Raw genomic sequence first — 17084 nt, forward strand, 5'->3', positions numbered from 1 at the left:
GCCTGCTGATGACCCCTCCCACAGGACCCACCGCCCACGCCTGAGTCCCCCAGGTAGCAGGCCACTGCCTGGGCTCTGGAGGTCCCGCGGCAACCGCTCCAGGCTGGGAGCAGGCGGCGGTGGGGGTGGGGGGTTTTCTTATTATTAAAAACAGTCAAAACCGAGACGGCGACCCTGGGGAGGCAGGCCCAGTGGACCCAGCGCTGGCCCTGCAGGGCGGAGCCTGGCCCCGGCACAGGGGGCCTCCCGTCCACCCCCCAGCCGGGCTGCTGACAGAACACAGAAGACGGATGCAGAGTCACAAATACATATATACACATGCACACCGCGCAGGGAGCGCACCCAGCCCGCGCAGCCTCCCTGGCTGCGCCAGGCCCAACCCCACCGGCCCAGGACCCGTCAACAAGGGGACAAGGTGGCTGCTCTGGCCCAACCACGCCCATCCTGCAGGCTCGGGGGCGATGAGAGCAGGGCACTGTGCCCGGGCCAGCAGGAGGACGAGCAGGATCTGGCGTCGGGGGAGGCCCAGGGTGCTGCTGGAGGCCCGGGCGTCCCTGCTCCTGTCCTCTCCAGCCTCCCTGAGGCAGGCGGCCAGGTGGAAGGCCAGGAGGTGAGGTGCTGCAGATGACCGCGGCCGCCTGAGCCCTGGCCAGGCGGCCTCTGGGACCCCCGCGCCCAGCAGGCACAGAAACATTCAAGTCTCGCAGGCGGAAAGACGCGGGCGGCAGGCGAGGATGGCGATGGCAGAGTGCAGCTGTCCTGAGGACAAGTCCACCCAGATGCTCTCCCGTGGACACAGGCCCGGCCTGCTCCACGCCGGTGCTTGCCGACATCTCCGCTGAGGCCCCTGCCGGGTGGTGACACAAATGGCTGCAAAGACGCCCCACTGGCTGCAGGCTCCTCGGGCCCGGCTGAGCGGTGCAGTTCTGGCTGGACGCGTGGCCTCGGGCCTCCCTCCTGGCCGCCCCCACTGGCCAGCCCTGGCGTCCAGCTGGCAGGTCAGCACGGCAGGCAGTGGCAGCAGATGGGCACGTGCTTCCAGGACAGCTGCGGCCCCAGCGAGGCACAGACACGGGCGGGTCCCAGAGGCGTCCATCCTGCTCCGAGCGCCGACGTCCGCACTGGGTCTCAGGGATGCCGGGAGACTCCTGCCCTTCGGGAAGGGAGACGAAGCCCCCATCCTGAGGGTCCCTGGTCCCCGCCCCAAATACTGGTGGACATGGTTCACAATCAGGCGTTTAATTAGACTCTCCAGGGTGTCTCCAGGCCCAGCTCCCGCCCACCCGGCCGCTTCCTCCAGGCTGTGTGCGGGGGGACGGCAGGGTCCATGCAAACGGATGAGCAGGGGTCTCCGCCTGGACAGAGGCATGGCATGCTCCTGCCGCTGGGTCTACCGGATCCGGGTGAAGAGGTTGAGCACCGACACGGACTCCTGCAGACACGGAGCCTGTGAGCCGCCGCCCGCGCGGGACAGGCTGCAGGCCGGCCGGGCAGCCCCCACCCACCGTACCTTGGTTGAGCGGGTTTTGCTAAAGACATTCCAGAACCTCAGGGTTTCGTCTCCAGCACCAGTGACGATGGCCTCCCCATCAGGGGACATTGCCTGTGCAGAGGACAGAAACCCCTCCATGTCCTTGGGTCTTTGCAGGCAGCCCAGGGACAGAGTGGGGGGCACAAGGCTGGGAGCAAGTATGGGCAGCCAGATGCCATCAGAGCCACAGGGGCAGAGCCCAGCCTTGGAGGCCAGAAGGAAGGGCAAGGGCCAGAGGCCGCGCAGGGCAGGAGCAGGGCAGAGCATCGGAACCAAAGGACGGGCCGCCGAGTGCCCAGGAGCAAGGGCACACACGTGCATAGGTGGACACGCCGCCTTAAGCACTAAACCTGGCGCAGGGCACTACGGGTGGACCTGGGCCTCGCACATGCTCAAGCAAGCGCTCTACCCACGAGCTACATCCCAGCCCAGCACAAAAACGTTTTTTGCTGGAAAGAACTTGCAGAGGCCCGGAGCAATGGCCACGCCTGTCATCCCAGCTACTCGGGAGGCTGAGGCAGGAGGATCACAAGTTCGAGGTCAGCCTGGGCAACTTAGCGAGGCCCTGTCTCAAAATAAAATAAAAAGGCCTGGGCTGTAGCTCAGGGGTGGAGTGCTTGCCTAGCAGGTGCGAGGCCCTGGGTGCCAGCCCAGCGCGGCACAAACAGCGCGAGGGGGTCTGCAGGGAGCTGCCCTGCCCTCTGTGGCCAAAGGGCTCTGCTATAAGACCCCAGTTATCCGACGCTGGCTGTCCCTGGCTTGCTTCTCATGGGAAACAAAACCCGTAAAGGGGTGGAGGTGGCCGGGAGGGCCAGGTGGGTGAGGCGGCTCAGCCAAGGACGTAGCAACCGTCCCCCCGTGAACTGCCACCAGAGCAAGCCTGGCCCCAGTCTCCTCCCATGGGTCCAGGAGAAGAGCCTGGAGAGGACGCACTCACCAGGTAGAGGACGCGGTAGGAGTGCCCCGTGAGCTTGGCCACCTGGGTCAGGGACGGGTACTTCCACACGAGGATCTGGTTCTGAGAGTAGCCGTGGGTGCTCACCTAGGGGAGGGCTGGGTTGGGCTCCAGGACGTGGTGGCTGCTCCTGCACCCAGGGCTGAGGTGCCTGGAGGAGGACTGGCCTCCCGGTCACCCCGGGGTTGTGGGGGCCTCAGCAGTCAGTGGCAGGAGTCCCACAGGACCCCTATCCCAGGGCGCTGCAGCCCCTGTCTCTGTGCCCACCGCAAACCCTCCTCCACCCATGGAAGGATGGACTGGGTCAGTGTGCCCAGGGGACGCCAGGCTTCCTTCTCCACCCTCTCCCCACAGAGGCAGCCACGGGGCCTCCTGGCCAGCCGGCCTCTCTGACTAGTCACCCTGCTGGCCTGGCGGGGAGAGGTCAGGCCCAGCCCGTGTCCCCGCCCCGCCCTCCTGCCGGGTGGCCGCCCGCTCACCAGCTCGTTGGCGTGCTTGGACCAGGCCAGGTTGCACACCTGGGAGCCCGTGTCCACGCACTGCAGTGGCTGCCCCGTGAGCGTGTTCCAGAAGCGGATGCAGCGGTCAGCCGTGCCGCCTCCTGAGGCCAGCAGGCCGTGCTGGTGAGGGGACCAGGCGATGGCCTTCACGGCCGCCAGGTGCTCGGTGTACTGCTGCACGGGGCTCAGGCTCGAATGGTTCCAGACCAGCAGCTGGGGGACAGTGGCTGTATGAGCCCGGGGCACATGTCCCCAAGGCCAGCCCCAGAAAAGAGGTGGTACCTGCTCCCCAGGCCCTCCCCTTGGGGGCCACCAGGGCACACCCCTGTCACCCTGCTCTTCTAAGAGCAAGGGACGAGCTCAAGCCAGATGGCCTTCAGGAGCAGAACCCGGCCTCCTGTCCCAGTGCCCCCACAGAGCGCGAAGCAGGTGGGCAGCTGGGGCTGGGGTGTGGGCGCGCCGGTGCCTACCTTGTTGTCGTTGCCCCCCGAGGCGAGGAGCTGGTGGTCCGTGGACCACTTGAGCCCGCACACCTCCTGCCGGTGGCCCTGCAGCCGCCGCTCTGACTGCAGGGGTGGGGAGCGGATGTCCCGCTGCAGGATCATGCGGTCCCGGCTCCCGGAGGACAGCTGGTCAGCATTCCAGGCCAGGGCCCCTGGAGGCGGGCAGAAGGCAGAGTGGGCCTCAGCCTGGCCGGGAAGCCTGGCCCCAAGGGAGAGGGCGGAGGGCCCGGGCTCCTCACCCACGCGCGCCGTGTGGCCTTCCAGCATGGACAGCTTCTTCCCCGCAGCGGCATCCCAGATCTGCACGAAGCCCTTGTGTGTGCCAACGGCCACCAGGTTCCCCTGGGATCAACGGCAAGGGCAGAGGGCAGGGTCAGGCCCGGCCTGTGGACAGGCAGCCAGCCTGGACCTGGTCGCCCAGTTCTCCTCTTTCCAGGGACTGGGGTGGTGCCTCGGACTGCCCCTACTGCGAGTGACCTGCCGGAGGCTGCAAAGCCCCCAGAGCGCCCCAGGACTCGGGGTGTGACGACCGGCCCAACACGTGGGACACGTGCACTCCAACGTGGGGACTTCACACAGAAAGCAGCACCTGCACCCTGAGCCCAGGCCACGGCGACCGTAGTGTGGGGAGCAGCTGGCTGGGCCCGGGGACTCCCGGGAAGGGGAGGCGCTGCTGGCAGCCTGCGGGGCACAGGGCGGCCCCTCGAACGCTGGGGGCCGCACACTGGAGCCGGCTGGGGCTGGGCAGGGCCCCGGCTTCCCCGAGACGTAAAAGCCAACACAGGCCACCTGCACTGGGCCACGGAGGGCTCCACAGGAGCGGGGACCGGCTCCCCCCGCCCTGCCCTCCCTTCCAGGGCAGGGGTGTGTGCGGCCAGGGACAGGGTAGGGTCAGGAGCTGCTGCCACCTGCACAGGGCCCTGTGGGGACAAACTCTGAGCGGGGTCCCAGGGCTGCGTGTGTCTCTGTCACCCTCCACCAGGAGCACGCCAAGGTCAGGTCAGGGACGCACCCAGGGCCACTTGAGGGTTCTCCAGAGAAAGACGGGTTCTGGACTCACCCGCTCAGACCAGCCCACGGAGGTCACGGAGTCCCCTTCCACAGAGAGGTCACAGAGCCGGGTCACCTATAACCGGAGATTGGTGAGACCACATGTCCTCTGTGGCCAGGGTCTGGGAGCACCCCACCTGGAGTGGGGAGGACACAGGCCAGCACAGGCCCAAGGACGGCTGGGCGGGAGAGCGCAGAGCCGGGGAAAGGGGCCCCTGCTGCCAGGAGGCGGCCGTGGCCACAGGGTGAGGTCGTGGGTGGCATGGGCCAAGGCCGGGCAGCTCCCCTGGGCTCGTCCCTAAGCAGTCCCGCCTGGTGCTGGCACCCACCCGGCTCTGCCCCAGGACTCCCCTGCTCAGAGCCGCCCGGTCCCGGGCCCACCTGGCTGGTGCAGGCGCTCCACAGGTACACGCAGGTCCCCAGCCCCACACTGAGCACGTTCAGGGACGACCAGTCCACCAGGTTCAAGTAGAAGTCGTCCTGCAGCTCGGGGGCATCCAGGACCTTGAAGGGGATCTTGGAGATCTTGCGGGTGGGCTTCCGTGGAGACCGGAGCAACTTCTGACTGGAGACAGCCGAGACGGCCATTTGGCATCAAGCAGCCTGCGCCCTGCCCGGCACAGCTGCCAACCACGCCCGCCAGCCCCAGGCCTGCTGCTGGCCACGTCCACCCTGTGGCTGAGGCGGCCCTGGACGCCTGCAGCCAGGCCCCCAGGTAGCCCTCCCTGGCTCCCGGCTGTACTCAGTGCTGTGGGGTCCCCGCTGGGCTCATGCCCCAGGAAGACAGGCCCTCTTGGGAAGCCTCCGGGGCCCCCAGGGACACCCCCAGGGACACCCCACCCAGAGACGGGGCTGACCTCTTATTGCTGACAGGAGACAGGGAATACGGGGACACGTCGTTGCCGTCCTCGGGGCTGGCGCGCTTGGTGCTGAGGGAATACTGGGGGGGACACAGGCGCTCAAGAACCGGACCTGCACTCAGGACCCCAGCGGGCAGGCGTCCAGGTGTGCTCCGTGACCCCAGCACAGCCCTGCTCTGGGCGGGACAGCCTTGCCTTTGGGCACCTGGACTGCTTTCTGCAGAGGTGCCTGGCCAGGCCTGTCTGACGCTGCTGCCCGCAGTCTCCCACCAGAGGACAAACCGGGGGGCTCTGTGCAGTGCTCCTACAAGAGGCCCTGGCCGCCTCTGCAGGCTGCTGGCCAGGCACCAGCCACAGGGTCCCTGCAGCCAGTGCGTGCTCAGGAGGTGAACGGCAGGGTGTGGCTGGGGGCACCCCGCAGCCCGGCCTGGCCCCCAGGAGGGGTCCCACTGACCCAGGTATTTGGAACGATGCTTGGGACCGGTGTGGGGAAGGAACCAGAGGCCAGGGACACTGTGCAGCCCTCCTGCAGCCCACCCGCTGGGTCCTCAGCCTGGCTGCAACGGAGGACCCAGCACCTGGCCTGCCGGCTGGGTGGCCCAGCGCAGCTCACCGTGAAGAGGCCCTTCTTCTCAGGCGTGGAGGGCTGCAGCCTGCGGTCCTCGGTCTGCGGGTCCTGCACCTTCTCGATGCCAGCTCCCAGCAGCTCGTTCTTCAGCAGGGCTGAGTAGGCCAGGCCGTCTGCGGGCAGCGCACACAGTGAGGCCAGGACCGGCAGAGGCAGGCGGGCGGGCGGATGGGCGGGCGGGGCCCTACCTTTGCCGCTGTCTGAGGTGGCGTCCTTGGCTTTGCGGTTCTGGCTGGGAGACTTGTCGTTTTCCTGCGTGGGGAGGAGAGGGAGTGGCATGTGTCTTGCTTGTCCAGCAAGAGAAGGCTGGGACAGCAGGCCAGGTGGACCCGGGCGGCCTCCCTCCCCTGGGGGCCGCTCACATTGATCCTGTGGAAGTTCACGCTCCAGTTGGCTCCGGCGCGCGAGGGGATGAAGCGGTCCCCGTGCTTGCTGGGGGAGGACACCGGGGAGCTGGCGGGCGTCAGGGTACGTCGCATCTCCGAGACCTGGAGAGGCGGGCGGACACTGCTTCAGCCAGAGCCAGGAGCCCCGGGCCAGCCTCTGCTGCCACGGCTCCTTTCATGAACCCTCTCAGGACCCCGGGGTCGGGAAGCGTCTGTCAGCCAACCTGTTGGAGCCTGCTGGTGGGCCCAGGTCGTCAGGTGCTGGGCTGGCCCAAGGTTCAGGCCGAGGGACAGAAGGGGAGAAGCGTCCCAGAGCAGGCCTCTGCCAGGTCCAGGGACGGACATGGGCACTGGGGTACTCTGCTCATACCCAGGTCACCTGCCAAGGGAGCGCAAGACCACAGAGGCCAGGAGCTTCCGCAGAGGGGGCCTGGTGAAGAATGTGCTTGGGGCTCCACTGGTCCCCAGGCCCCTGAACCCATCCCATGGAGAGCCCCTGCACAGACAGGGGGCAGGACTCACACACGGCATCGTGTTCTCGTTCTGGATGACAATCTGACGGAGCAGCCGCCGCTCATAGTCCTGATCCATGGTGGGGCAGGGCAGGGCCTGCCGGCCAAGGTCAGCCTGAAGCAGGAAGGGCTGGAGGTCAGTCAGTGCCAGCAGCCCCCGTGGGGGTCACTAGAGGAGTAGCTAAGAGTCCAGTGCCTGTGCAACTGGCTCCCACAACTTAGGGTCCGGGAGGCCTGAGCAACACTGAACGGGGACAGACTGGCTGCCCCTTGGCTGCTCGGCGGGAACCCCCACTGGCAAGGCCCCAGGCCCCAAGGCCGGCCGCAGACCCTCTACCCACATGCTGCCCTTGGGGCATGTCTGTGCCCCTTGGTCCTTGCCTGCCTGGGAAGGGGCTCTCTGCTCTGGAGGCCCTGAGAGTTGGCAGGGTGCAGGTGGCACAAGCAAAGACCTGCCCTGAGCATGGTGGCCTCTGTGACCTGCCACACAGCACGGGAGCCCAAGGCCTTGGCCTGCACGTGTGCGTGTGGCGTCAGTGAGCTCCATCTCACTGCAGACATTACCGAGGGGACAGCACATGGGGTCCAGGGCCAAGACGGACCAGGCTGTGGCTCAGGGATGCCAACGTGTGGCCATCACACCAACCACACGGTACCCTACAGGGGTCCTGTGTGCACAGCCAGCCCAGGGAGGCCTCTCTGAGGGGTGACGTGCAAGCTGAGGTCAGCAGGTGCACCAGCAAGGAGCCCTCTAGGGAGGGAAGTAGGGTGTGGCCTAAGGCGGGTGAGGGGCAGCGTCTGTTTTTGTAAATAAAACTTTATAGGCACACAGCTGCACATGCTGCTCAGAGCCTCCACGGTGCTTCTGTGCTCAGTGATGGACATGAGAGAGCAGGTAAGGGCAGAAGTGCTCAGTGTCTGGGCGAGAGAAGCCTCCTGCCCGACCTGGGCGCTGCCTCTGCACAGCAGCGGATCAGGCTCAGCGACGGCCGCTTCTCCCTGGTCTGCCCACTGTGCACCCCAGGAGCCCCTGCCTCCTCCAGCCTAGCACTGCTGCTTGGTCTCCTCGGCCTGGGGCCTGGGGTGGACAGCTGGGTATGCAGAAAGTCAAAAAGAAAAGCTCCACTCAAGAGCCAAAAGCTATAAAGCACAGATCCTAGCTGGCGCGGTGGCGCGTACCTCGGGAGGCTGAGGCAGGAGGATCGTGAGTACAAAGCCAGCCTCTGCAACTTAGCGACCCCTCACAAAAAAATCCCCAAAAACAAAACCAACAAATTCCTCCAGGAGCACCACAGTGACACCAACGCGTGGCTTTAACAACTGTGACAGTGAGACCTGAAATTCACTGTCCTGACCACTCCCGGTGCACACTCAGGTTGTGGCCAGCCCTCACCACCGTCCACCTTCACAACGTCCTCCTCTTCCTAAACTGAGGCTGTCACGCTCAACGCTATGTGACCCAGTGACCGCTTAGACACACCCCGCGAGAAGGGAAATGCAGATCCAGGTGAAGACCGGCACCCGCAGCGGGGCCCACACCTCGGCTGGAGTGCCACCCAGCCATGGACAGAAACTCCCACACATGCTGTGACCGGCACGGCACGGCTCTAAGGGCACCGTGCTCAGGGCAATGAGCCAGTGCCAAAAGGCCCAAGGCCAGGTGATACCATCACAGGAGGTTCCCAGGGACACCAGATCCACAGACAGGCAGGAGCAGAGGAAGACTCCTGAGGGACAGGCCACGCTGGCTCAGCGCCGCCGTGCGCACATGCCCGGCTGCCTCGGCTGGTGTCTGAGGTGGAGGCGGGTCTGCACCCCCATTTCCCACGCCCTCCCCCACTGGCCTCTGACGGTGTGAACCGGGAGGCAAAGGAGCAGGGCACCCGCGCTCCTTGGCGGACCCAGCAACCCCAAGGCAGAGCCCACAGCATGCAGACAGCAGCCCCCGCTCGACTGAGACCCGGGTCCCATCTTGTACCCTCTGCAGGGTCTCCTAGCTGAGCCGCCCTCTTGTAGGTGAGACCCCCAAGACCAAGCACAGGCACAGATTGTGCTTGACCCGTCACACCAAGAGCTGGGCTGGCTTCCGAGGCCTGAGCCCTGGGGTCCTCGTCCTGGCCGACGTCAGTCTCTGGCTTGTTGGGAGCGGGGCTGCCAAGCTGCAGGGCCAGCCCCTCCCCCTTCAGCTAAGCCTCCTGAAGCAGCTGCGACTCCCCGGTGACTGGCTTCTGCCCCATGAACACTGGGACACGCTCCTGTGGCTCAATGCAATCCCGGCTTTCAGTGCACTGGACACACAGAGCAGCTGACAGCGGGTGGCTGCTCATCCCCTCCTGAGTCTCCCCACCATGGGCAAGGCCTGCCACACCTGGGTTCAGCCCTGGAGGATTCTGGACTTGTGGGAGCTGCTGCAGAACCACGGGGCTGCCTCCTGTGAGGCCCCAGCTCACCTGCACGGCAGGAGAACGAAAGGCCGGAAGCCTCCAAAGAAGGAGCCTGGGGGGGGGGGGCGTCTGCCGTGAGAGGCACCTTATCACGCAGCTTGACCAACACGGCTAGGTGTGGCTCGGGTGGAGGCCTGCCCAGTGTGCCAGGCCCTGGGTTCCACCCCCCCGCCAAACAGGAAAGCTGTCCCCCTCAGAGAGGGGACCAAACTGGCAAAGGGCCTGAGCAAATCATTCTCAGAAAGACGCCTGTGCTCACCGCAGCTGCGAAGCCAAGGAGCGCCTGACCTGGGGCCGCAGAGGCGAAGGTGCCCGGGGCCTGCGGGGCACACAGCTGGCGGAGCTGAGCTTTAAGAGGGCGATCTGGTGCTCACAGGACGTGACCACACATCTCTGAGGTCACAGGGAGGCACTGTCCCTTCTAAGAACTCATCCTTGGAAACTCTGGCCGCTCGGGAGCACAGGGGCAGCTCTTCTGCAGAAGCCAGGCCACATGCCTGCGGGGGGGGGGGGGGGGGAGGACCTGGAGCAGAGGCTGGGCCTGGGGAGGGGATGAGGCGGGTCAGGGGAAGGAAGTCCCAGTTAACCTGCCGCCACTTTTACTTCCTGAGTTTGGAGTCACGTGGCCATGTCAGCTGTTCAAACCAACCCACCCCTCAGCCAGGCAGGCCAGGGTGCCAGGCTGTGCCTCGGGGCCTCCTCACTCGGGGCTGGAAGTTTCACAATGAAATGTCGGGGGACGACGATCAGAACCAGCTGCCACCGAGAACGAGAGACCGCTGGGCTTGGACACCACGGCATCGAGGGACTCAGTACAGAGCCCAGCAGCACGAGGAATGGGCCTCCCACAGGCCTGCGGGGAGCCCCACGGGGCACACTCTATGGGGAGGCTGCTGCCTGAGATCCCACGTGGTGGGCCACGACCCCTGGCTGCTGAGCCTCCCGCTGCCCATCCCCTGCTGGTCAGGGCCACTGTGTCACCCACCTGCTCACCAGGAGGCCTCTGCTCCACTGACACACGCGCCTTCTGTTTCTGCGCTCCCACCTGCTCCTCTGGGAGTACAACATGAGCCAGTGACGCGCAGCCAGGGTCCACTCGGGAGCCCTCAGCGAGGCTGTCCTGAGCCAGGGCTCCTGTGCCTGGTGGGGTGCTCTCCTGCTCACACCACGGGTCGCACAGGGCCTGGCTCCCAGCACAGCCTTCCGACAGCCCCTGCGCTAGGCCTCCCAGGCCTGCCCTGCTGCTGGCCGCTGTGCCACACTAGCCCGCCCTCCGCAGCCGTGGGTGCTCTAGGCTCCCCTCAGCAGGTATGCAGCAAAGGCAGCTCCCCTTCGCTGTACCCAGGAGTTTCTGCCCTGGCTACTGTGCCCCAGGGGATGCTGGGTGGTGTCCAGGAAGGCTTGTGGCTGTCACTGCTGGGCGGGGCGGCGTGCCCCGGCATGGAGCAGGTGGAGGCCAGGATGCTGCCCGGCACTCTGTAGTGCCCAGGAGACCCCACCCCGAGAATCAGACAGGTATCCACAGTGCTGAGGCGAGACCTTGCTCCAGGGCCAGGCCACGGCCAAATCTGCTTTTGAGGCACAAGGAGTGAGCAGGCTGGCGCTTAGACCAGCAAGGACCCCGTGCGTCGCCTGAGGGCAGCCTGTGCCCTACTTATGTCCTTCTGCCCCCTGAAGCCAGTGTGGTCCCAGAGAGCACTCTCCTGTATGAGAAGGGACAGGGCACCAGATTTCAGTTCCGGGCGCTAGGCCACGCCCCCTCGTGGGCCGGAGCCAGGGCGCCATCTCCAGGCTCCACCTGTAGGCTCCAGGGTGGGCTGGAGCAGTCAGGGCTGCTGCAGGGCTGGGCCTCCCCTGGCAGGGGCAGCACCGAGGACCTCTGCTGACCAACAGGCATCTCCAGGAGCACAGCAGTCTGGTCGCAGGGCCTGGGCCAAACTCTGACTCCTTCCAGTCCTGCTCATCTTGAAAAACTGGTCCCTACTCTTTTCACATTTTAAAGCTCTTCAAGGAACAAAAGGAAAGGCTCACTCCTGTACTGAGGGACCTCTGTCACCCGCATCAGCAGCTGACTGGGGTCTGGCTGTGACTGCCTCTGACATGGTTAGGCCAGTGTCCCCAAAGCACTGTAGACACAGGGCCAGGCTGTTCTCTGGGGTGGGGCCCTGGGCGGGCAGGCTATGCGGAGGCGTCCCAGGCCTCCGCCACTCCAGGCCAGGGGCTCCTCCAGGAGTGACGACCACACATGCCCCCAGACATCACCAGTGCCTCCTGGGGGCAGAATCATCCCTGGATAAGGGTGGCTCTAGCCTTCAAGAGCAGCAGCCAACCAACAGGTACTTGCAGACTGGCACCTGCCAGCCCCAAGAGCCCCGGACCAGCCTCCTGGATGCCTGTGTGACCTGGGCCCTGCTCCAGCCACCAACACACGGCAGACTCTGCATGCTCTTTCTTAATTCTGTCCTCGCGAGAGCCCTGCTGACAGGCCCAGCGCTACCCTGTGACTGGGTGGGGCTGGCAGCGGGGGTGGGGGGTGGAGGAGCCGGGCCCTGAGCTGGCACTCGCCCCTGTGCTCACCCTCTGGGCCCCAGACAAGGCCACTCTAGGGGTCGAGACACCCAGGACTCCATAGTAAGAGCACCGCTGGGACCTCTGCAGTCTGGCTCCAGCTAGAACCATCCAATGAAAGACCAAGGTGACAAATGGCCGAGGGCAGAGACTCAGAGGCAAAGTGCTGTATCTAGGGCATCCAGACGCAAGAAGCAGGAGACCCAGCACAGTCCCAGGCATCCCCAGACTTCCAGCAGCCTCCCCAGGCGAGCCCTGCCTCCCAGGAGGTTAAGAGGTTGAGAGAGCAGGCTGGGCAGCCGGGGCAGCCGGGGCGTGTGGTCTGCAGCCAGCCATCCTCTACGGGGCGGGGCGAGAAGCTCCAGAAAGAAAGAGCCCGCAGACGGGCAAGGCTAGGGCTCCGTGGCGGAGCACTCAGCTGGCACATGTGAGGCACCGGGTTCCACCCTCTGCACCACACAAGAACACACACATAAAAATAAGAGTACTGTGTCCACTTACAGCTAAAACCCACTTCCAACACACAGGAGGGGTCTCATGAGCCGGTCTCCCCTGCCTCCTGGAGCCCTGCACAGCACGCCTGCGCCAGCATCACCGTGCCCCCTCACCTGCTCCTGTCACCCCCTCTGGCCTCTCGGTTGCATGCTGGTCAGGAGCCACTGTGCAAGCAACTGAGGATGCTCCCTGCAGAGCCCAGGGCCACGGGCAACCATGCTGTCCACCCCACAGAGCCTGGCCAGCGAACCCCTGGAGCACAGGAACCACCTTGTAACCCTCCTGCCCCTCCCTCCCGTGAATCACATGCCCTGGTGACATTCTAAAGGGAAAGACCTGGGCTTTGGATAGCCAGCTCTGGCTCTGGGCCACCTCAACCCTTACAGGCCCCAAGGCTTTGGACACCTCCTGGCACCTTGGTTTCTTCTTCTCAGGTGGGGGTACCCCCTCCTGCCAGCACAGCTGTGGGACAGGGCACAAGGCCTGCGAAGCACTCAGCAGCCTGACACAGAGGTGCCCAGGAAACAAGTGGCAGCTAGCCACAGGCTCAATGACAGGCACATGACAGGTCCCCAGCAGCCTGCTTCCTGCCCCTCTATCTGCCCAATGCAGGCAGCTGTGTGGCACGCAGGTACCTGGAGGCCATCCTACCATCCAGTGACAGCCCCCGTGATGCCCACACTGGGGAGGGCACCAAGTACAGAGCAACAGGGCTCCCCGGTGGGTGGTCAGTCCCACAGGCAGGCGGCTGATGACATGGGGCAACGGCTGGACCAGAACTCAGCCCTGGCCACTGACAGCTGAGCTGCACACTGAGACCTGCCAAAGTCGGGGCCTCTGCCATGGGGGACAAGAACAGCCAGGGGCCCTTCAGACAAGGCAGCCAAGACATGGCCAAAAGGCCCGGAACCCAGGAGGGCTGCACCCAGCCTCAGGCTCCAGTGGGAACCCTCAGGGGCAGGCGCCCTCCAGGGAGGCTGTGCCCAGGCCTTCGGCCACCCCTGTGCCCACGCATTCTCGAGCTCACGTGACTACACCCCATCCTGCCCCAGTGAGAACCCTCGGCCCAGCAGAGCTCTCGCCACTGGCTTGAGCTCCTGCCCCACCGTTCCCAGCCAGGGGGCCCTGCCCCCCCAGTCCACCCCGAGAGAACTGCTGCTCCAGGTAGCAAAGGGTGACGCAGGGGACCTGGAGCACCTTCTGTGGCCTTCTCGCACCACCCAGCACCCACCCGGGCTGACATGGTGACCCCAGGTCTGCAGCAGCCCCCACAAGGCAAACACCCCCTGCTCCAGCAGCTCAGAGCATCAGTCACTCTCCCTTGTCGAGGGCCATCGCAGTGCCCACCTGCAGGTCCAAGGAAGGGCTGCAGGAAGGAACCTGGGGTGCTCAGGTGGCCTTTCCATCCCGGCGTGGCAGGGTGGGGCCTGCTCGGTGACGGGCTGTCCTGGGTGTGCAGCCTCGCTGTCTCCACCCGCTCCATGCCAGAACAGCCCAGACCTGACAGCCACCAGCGCCCTCAGGACTGTTCGGTGTCCCTTGGTGCAGCATCACGGGTGGGGAAGGCCTGGGAAGGAGAAGATGCAGAGCACGGTCCAGCCACACCTGGAGGACTACTCAGCCACGGCAGGAGCAAGATTCTGCAGCGTGGACGGGCCTCGAGGGCATGATGCTCAGGGAGGACCAGACGACAAGGTGGCACTGTGTGACTGTCTTGGTAAGCGAGTCCAGAGACAGGACTGTGGGTGCTGGGGGCCAGGGAGGGATGGGGTGACTGCTCGTGGGACAGGCTTCCCTTGGGGTGATGGTCCTAGAAGTGGACAGTGGTGACAGCCACACAGCTTGGCAAATATATAAAACCCAAACTGTGCGTGTCTACTGTGAGTGGCGTGGCATGAGAACTGTGTGCACACCGCTGTCATCAGCAAAAAACTAAAAACAATAGACAAAATCTTAAAAGGGAAGTGAAGGGAACCGAAGGAGAGCCAGGTCAGGGAACAGACAGCGGCTCGCTCCAGAGACCACCCTGAGGGTGTGCGGCCAGCGAGCATGACTACCTGACAGCTGGATGGGGCACTGCAGGGGAGGCCACCTGGGTCTCCTTCCCCAGGTGAAGAGACCAGGAAGAGAAGTGACCTGCCGAGGTCATTAGGGCAGGAATGCCCATGTGGGGGGCCTCTGGCTCTGGGCTTGCCCCAGCCCTCACCACAGCACACCCTGTCCAGGTCCCCAGGGCAGGTTCTGCAGGGCAAAAGGGAGGTGTGGGCAGGATAGTCATGGGTCGCTCTGGCAAGCAGGAGGTCAGTAGGAACCCCAGGGAGTTGCTGGGGACAGAAAAGGGGGGAGGCCACATGAGCCCTCCAGCAGGGGTCCAGGACACCCACAGTCCCTCCACTCACCCCAGTATGTGCTTGGGCACTGCAGCCTGCTCAGGACACAGCCCCACTGGGGACGGAGAGGAGACCAGACAGTCACGCCACAGGCTCCATCAGGACTCCTTGTGGGGCCTCCCAGCACTGTGGGCACAGTGCTGGGTCATTCTTGGGGGTGCAGTGTTGGTGCTAAGCAGAGTCCCTGCTCCCACCCACTTCACCCCAGGACCCCTGGTCCAGTTCAGACAAGCACAGGTAACTTCCCCAACTGGCTCAACTCTCACAGAAGGCAGATGAGGGCACTGTGGGCATCAGTTCCCAAAATCCAAGTCCCTTTCCCAGGAGCCCCAGGATCAGCCCACGAAGCAGAGTGGCTTTGGATATTCATCCCTCTAAATAACCCAGAGGGAAGGGCCAACTAACCCTACTCTAGGCCCCCAAACCTGGATGTGTCCCATACACAAAGCCCAACCCACCAAGAGCCCCAGTGACTAGTAAACAGTGTGACATTTCCTGCTGAAACAGAGACAGTGGTTTGAGCATCTACACAGAACCCCCTTGGAAGCCCTCCCAGGCTTCTCCACTGCCTCTAGGTAGTCCTGTCCCTACCCCCAAACAATCACTACCCCCTGGCCCACACGGGTTCCCAGGTTTCACTGAGGAACAGTCACAGGAGCGACCAGCACACACTGCTGAGAAACTGCCACCAGCAAAGAGTCACCCTGGGAGCAGGAGTGAAGACCATAGCTCAGTTCTCTGGGGGAGCCTGTGCCTTACAAAACCCCTGCAGCCCAGCTGCTCCCCACATGGCGCCCGGCACACCTGCGACAACCCAGCGCTACCAAAACAGCACCCGCGACGCGGGCCCAGTGGCTCATAAGAAATTCTGCATGATAACAGCCTCGGATACCTTCTGGAAGCACCCTGCTCCTCCAGCGTGGCCCTCAGGGGCCATCAGCCATGAGCCTCCAGTGGGGGTGCATCAAGCCCCCACCCACAAGACATACCTCCCTCACTTCAAAGTCTGTCCTCCAGGACCCAGGCCCAGGGGGCAGTGTGTGTTCTGCCTGGATGAGTTTCCATTAGGTAAATCACCCTCATTCAAAGTTGGGTGAGAAGGTGGGGGGTGAGCCTCCCCAGCCAGAGGGTGAGGTCATCAGTGGACTAGGGTGGGGGGGATCTGCTTCCCAGCCAGAGAAGTGCCCTGATTCAGGACATGAGTTTTGGGTGCAGAAATCAGGGAAAAAACCAAACAGGTTTAGGCATCTGAAGTGGGTGGGTCTCAGGCTTCCGGTCAGGGACAGGTCTTGAAGGGGGTGGTCCCTGGGCTTTAGCTGGGGAAAGGGCTGGGAGTGGGGGGCATGCAGGAGGTCCCAGGTGGCCAGGCAGGATGCAGGTTCAGATGGGGGACTGGGCAGAGATAGGCTGCCTCTGATTTGGGTAGGGTCACTGCTGAAATGGGAAAGCCAGGTGCTGAGGGGTCACTGACGTTGGCTGCGGGGCTCGGAGGGTGGGGGATGAGAAATCTGAGGGGTCGGGTGGGATGGGGACATGAAAGCATTCAAACTTTGTCCCCTGGGTAATTCTGTGTCCCTGTGGAGACCAGGGTCCCAGCACCCAGGAGTCGGGTCGTTTCCGGGTCTCCTGCTGTTTTTATTGCGGGAGGGCGTCACGGCAGGCTCCGCCGCGGGGTGGGCGGTTTAAAAGGGGAAGCGACAGGGCTGGGAGGGTCGGCGGGTGACAGGCCGGAGAGAGCGACCGGCCAGGAGGGCGTGGGGCTGCCGGCGGAGAGGCCGGGCAGGACGGGACCCCGCGGCTCCGGGGCGGCGCTCGGCCTGACACTTGCGGCGCTGCCCGCGGGGACAGCGAGGTCCGTCCTGCAGGTGCCGCCGGGGGCCGCCCAGGGCTGAGCGGCGGGCGCTCGGCTCGGGGCTGGGACCGCGGTGGGATGCTGAGGTCACCGGCCCGGCGCACCCGGGGGGCGACTAGGGCGCCGAGCTCCTGCAGGGGCCAGAGCTGCGCAGGGGTGGCGCCCGGCGGTCCGCCGCGTTTGGGGGTCGCGGCCGACCCCACCGCCGCCTGGAGCCCGGGGGGCGGGTCCCCCCACCCGGCCGCCTCACCTGGCTCGCTCCCGTCGCCCGCTGGCTCCCGCCGGCCCCGCCTCTCCCGGCGCCGTGCCGCACCCGCCTCCGGCCCCCGCAGCTCCGCCAGGCCCAGCCGCGGCCGCCGCTGACGGGTTCCCGGGCTCCGCGGTGCCTAATATGGCGGCGCTCGCTGCTC

The 17084-nt window shown here is 65.1% G+C and overlaps 1 protein-coding gene across 4 annotated transcripts; it reads right to left on the reverse strand.

Annotated features, from left to right (window-relative positions):
• Positions 1-293: 293 nt before the first annotated feature.
• On the reverse strand, positions 294-17084 carry Fzr1 (fizzy and cell division cycle 20 related 1). 4 transcript variants are annotated; one of them, XM_046444140.2, is made up of 15 exons: positions 16925-17082; positions 13780-13999; positions 6936-7040; positions 6390-6515; positions 6216-6279; positions 6013-6140; positions 5397-5479; positions 4921-5104; positions 4550-4615; positions 3729-3831; positions 3457-3641; positions 2966-3199; positions 2469-2573; positions 1511-1603; positions 294-1432 (listed from the first exon to the last, which is right to left on the reverse strand). In XM_046444140.2, exons 3-15 carry the CDS (start codon positions 7002-7004, stop codon positions 1391-1393), a joined length of 1482 nt encoding a protein of 493 aa, XP_046300096.1. In that variant the 5' UTR covers positions 7005-7040; positions 13780-13999; positions 16925-17082; the 3' UTR covers positions 294-1390. The 4 variants fall into 4 exon arrangements, with proteins under 4 accessions (XP_046300096.1, XP_046300095.1, XP_046300097.1 ...); XM_046444139.2 differs by lacking the exon at positions 13780-13999 and having other exon boundaries at positions 16925-17081; XM_046444141.2 differs by lacking the exons at positions 13780-13999; positions 16925-17082 and adding an exon at positions 6638-6792 and having other exon boundaries at positions 6936-7019.

Source organism: Marmota monax, unplaced genomic scaffold (assembly GCF_021218885.2).
Source record: "Marmota monax isolate L192 unplaced genomic scaffold, Marmota_monax_Labrador192_F-V1.1 WCK01_AAM20220418_F8-fsc00102, whole genome shotgun sequence".
Classification (NCBI taxonomy): Eukaryota; Metazoa; Chordata; class Mammalia; order Rodentia; family Sciuridae; genus Marmota; species Marmota monax.

Excerpts from the sequence above, each read along its gene's own strand:
- Fzr1 (XM_046444140.2), bottom strand. The coding sequence starts at position 7,004 with ATGGATCAGGACTATGAGCGGCGGCTGCTCCGTCAGATTGTCATCCAG. Across the intron at positions 6,280-6,389 it reads TGAACTTCCACAGGATCAAT|GAAAACGACAAGTCTCCCAG; the intron begins GTGAGCGGCCCC and ends CTCCCCACGCAG. Across the intron at positions 3,642-3,728 it reads AGGCCACACGGCGCGCGTGG|GGGCCCTGGCCTGGAATGCT; the intron begins GTGAGGAGCCCG and ends GCCCGCCTCCAG.